This window comes from Zingiber officinale, chromosome 10A (genome assembly GCF_018446385.1).
Source record: "Zingiber officinale cultivar Zhangliang chromosome 10A, Zo_v1.1, whole genome shotgun sequence".
Classification (NCBI taxonomy): domain Eukaryota; kingdom Viridiplantae; phylum Streptophyta; class Magnoliopsida; order Zingiberales; family Zingiberaceae; genus Zingiber; species Zingiber officinale.
Window position 1 is genome coordinate 24,362,665 of NC_056004.1, and position 2,356 is coordinate 24,365,020.

At 36.4% G+C, this 2,356-nt stretch overlaps 1 protein-coding gene across 1 annotated transcript; it reads right to left on the reverse strand.

Annotated features, from left to right (window-relative positions):
- Positions 1–474: 474 nt before the first annotated feature.
- Positions 475–1,597, reverse strand: LOC122026531 (transcription termination factor MTERF8, chloroplastic-like). The gene is made up of 2 exons (XM_042585268.1): positions 1,351–1,597; positions 475–1,238 (listed from the first exon to the last, which is right to left on the reverse strand). Exons 1-2 carry the CDS (start codon positions 1,595–1,597, stop codon positions 475–477), a joined length of 1,011 nt encoding a protein of 336 aa, XP_042441202.1.
- Between the last annotated feature and the right edge of the window lie 759 nt (positions 1,598–2,356).

The following is a 2,356-nucleotide window of genomic DNA, read 5'->3' on the forward strand; positions in this document are numbered from 1 at the left end:
TCAAATCTACAATTTTAGCATTTTCTACATATTCTATTTGAAAATTTTGAAGCTAGGAATCCTACCTTCTAAGAACAAGAAACACCTTCCATAAAGCTTGTTATCAATGAGAAAAGCTTGTGAAAATTTTCATGCCCTACATGTACAGAAAGTGGTATCTCGGTCATCTTGGCAAATAGCCACATATCAAAACATATACCCAGCTCAGGGATAAACAAAATTCATCTTTTATCAATCAGGAATATGACTATTTACTGCTCCATCAGTTGTTGGAATAATTTGCACGGAGTGCAACCCTCAATTTTCAAAGATAAACCCTTCTACATCTCAATCAGGTTATAAAATGCAATTTTAAAAAAAAAACTTGCCATTTTAAAGTATAGATGAACAATTTTTGAAATAACAAACACATATGAAAACTACAAGATTGGTTCAACATCATTGTTATCTTTTGCAATTTCACTTATGCAGCCATCATTCAGCTACAGCGCACAAGATCTCAAGAAGTTTAGGAAATTTATCTTTGTAAGGAAGAATATACTTCTTCATAAATTTTGGGTCTGGCATTATGAAAAACATATTTAGCTTGCCTTTCGAAGTCCATAACTCTTCTGATTCTAATATCTTCATCACCTGAAACCGAGGAATCAACCTCTTCTTCAAACTTAATGCTAAAAACTTTGGCCGGCTAGCAATGTCTGATGGAGTAAGCCCAATATCCTTGATCAAAAATTCCATCTTTATCCGCAATAAATCTGTGGAATAATGCATAATGTTTGGTTGTTTCTCGATTGCAGTACAGAACTCAGAGTCCGACCACCCAAAGCTGTTCATGAGCTTGGAGTGAGCGTCAACTTTTTCTCTGCTGGTCCTAGACAGAATGTCAAGGATCCAGAGGAAAATTCGAGATCTCCTAGTAAATCCCATTCCCTCCGCTCTATCTACCAAAGCCCGTAATGAGTTTGGGTTTTGTACAATGAAAGTTGGATGTATTTTGAGGATAAGTGATGCCCTTTCGAGAGGAATATCACACTCATCCCGTAAGAAGTTCAGGTTAGGACGTACCACATTCTCAATGTTGCTGCTCAAAAACCAATACCGCTTCCTAAGATTCTTGAGGAGCAGCTCCCTTGATCCAAAGAGACTTTCCCATACATTCAATCTGGGAAGAAGAGTATGCTGGACGTTGAGTGACATGATGGTGGGGTTATTCAAAATGGCATAAACGAGGTCCGATTCTGATAAGATTGCGTAAACATTGAAACTTCGGTGTGAGGTTTGATTCCACATTCCAGCAGAGGAATACTGGTTTCCAGGATATTATCTTCCTCAGATTCGCGCCATCAATGCCCTGAGATCTGAAGAAAGCAAGCACAGCTTCGGGATTCTCGGTCGATTGGAGATGCGCGAGGGGCTTGGAGGCCTTCGACGCCTCCTCCATGGAGAATCCGCACGAGTTCACGAGGAACTCGACCATGAAGTGAGGATCACGAGAAGAGATGCCCCCGCCTGAAAGGGGTGAGGAAGTTGAGGTGGAGAAGAAAAGTCGGGACAAGGGAAGAAGAGCATGGCGGCGGATAGCCGAGTGGAGGAGCATCGTCGTCAACCCTCCTTAGGGTACAACAGAACATGCCAAAACGCTAACTTAAACCATCGCAACGCTAGCTTAAACCATCGCAACGACTTTTTTTTTTTCCAGCAAATTGGAGGATCCACGGACCACACTAACACTTGTATGCCACTTAAAATCGCATGTCACTTAAAATGAAATCATCTAACATAAAATTTATATTTTATTCATCTCTCAAATATATTTGAAGGGAGATATTTTAAAAACTATTTTCTTTAAATATTTCCCATAAAAGATGCCCTTACCAAGATAAGTTTCCAAAATACTCTATCATCCTAATAGCAAACCTATCAAATTATACAGCCATGAGTCTCCTTTTCTATGTGGCATTGACACTTGTTGACAGTATCTACTAATTCAGAATTTAAATTAAAAGTCATATTTCGAAATGCTATTTTTACCTGTGTTATTAAAAATGAAATGAAATGAATGGGAGTTTATATTTATCTAATTCTCTTAATTATATGCATACTCTCAAAATTAATTTGACACACTATTAAGAGCAGTCGTATTTTTATACGATTCAATTCGTGTTAAAAAAAAGTCATTACTCTGAATATAGTATATTAAAATAATATTTAAGGATATATATATATATATATATATATATATATATATATATATATATATATATATAATTATGAGAATTAGATAAACACATATATATTTTTATGTTATTCTGAGCTCTCATATCATTCTGAACTCTCTATGTTCATAAAAATCATT

Excerpts from the sequence above, each read along its gene's own strand:
- LOC122026531 (XM_042585268.1), bottom strand. The coding sequence starts at position 1,597 with ATGCTCCTCCACTCGGCTATCCGCCGCCATGCTCTTCTTCCCTTGTCC. Across the intron at positions 1,239-1,350 it reads TGCTTTCTTCAGATCTCAGG|AATCGGACCTCGTTTATGCC; the intron begins GCATTGATGGCG and ends CAATCTTATCAG.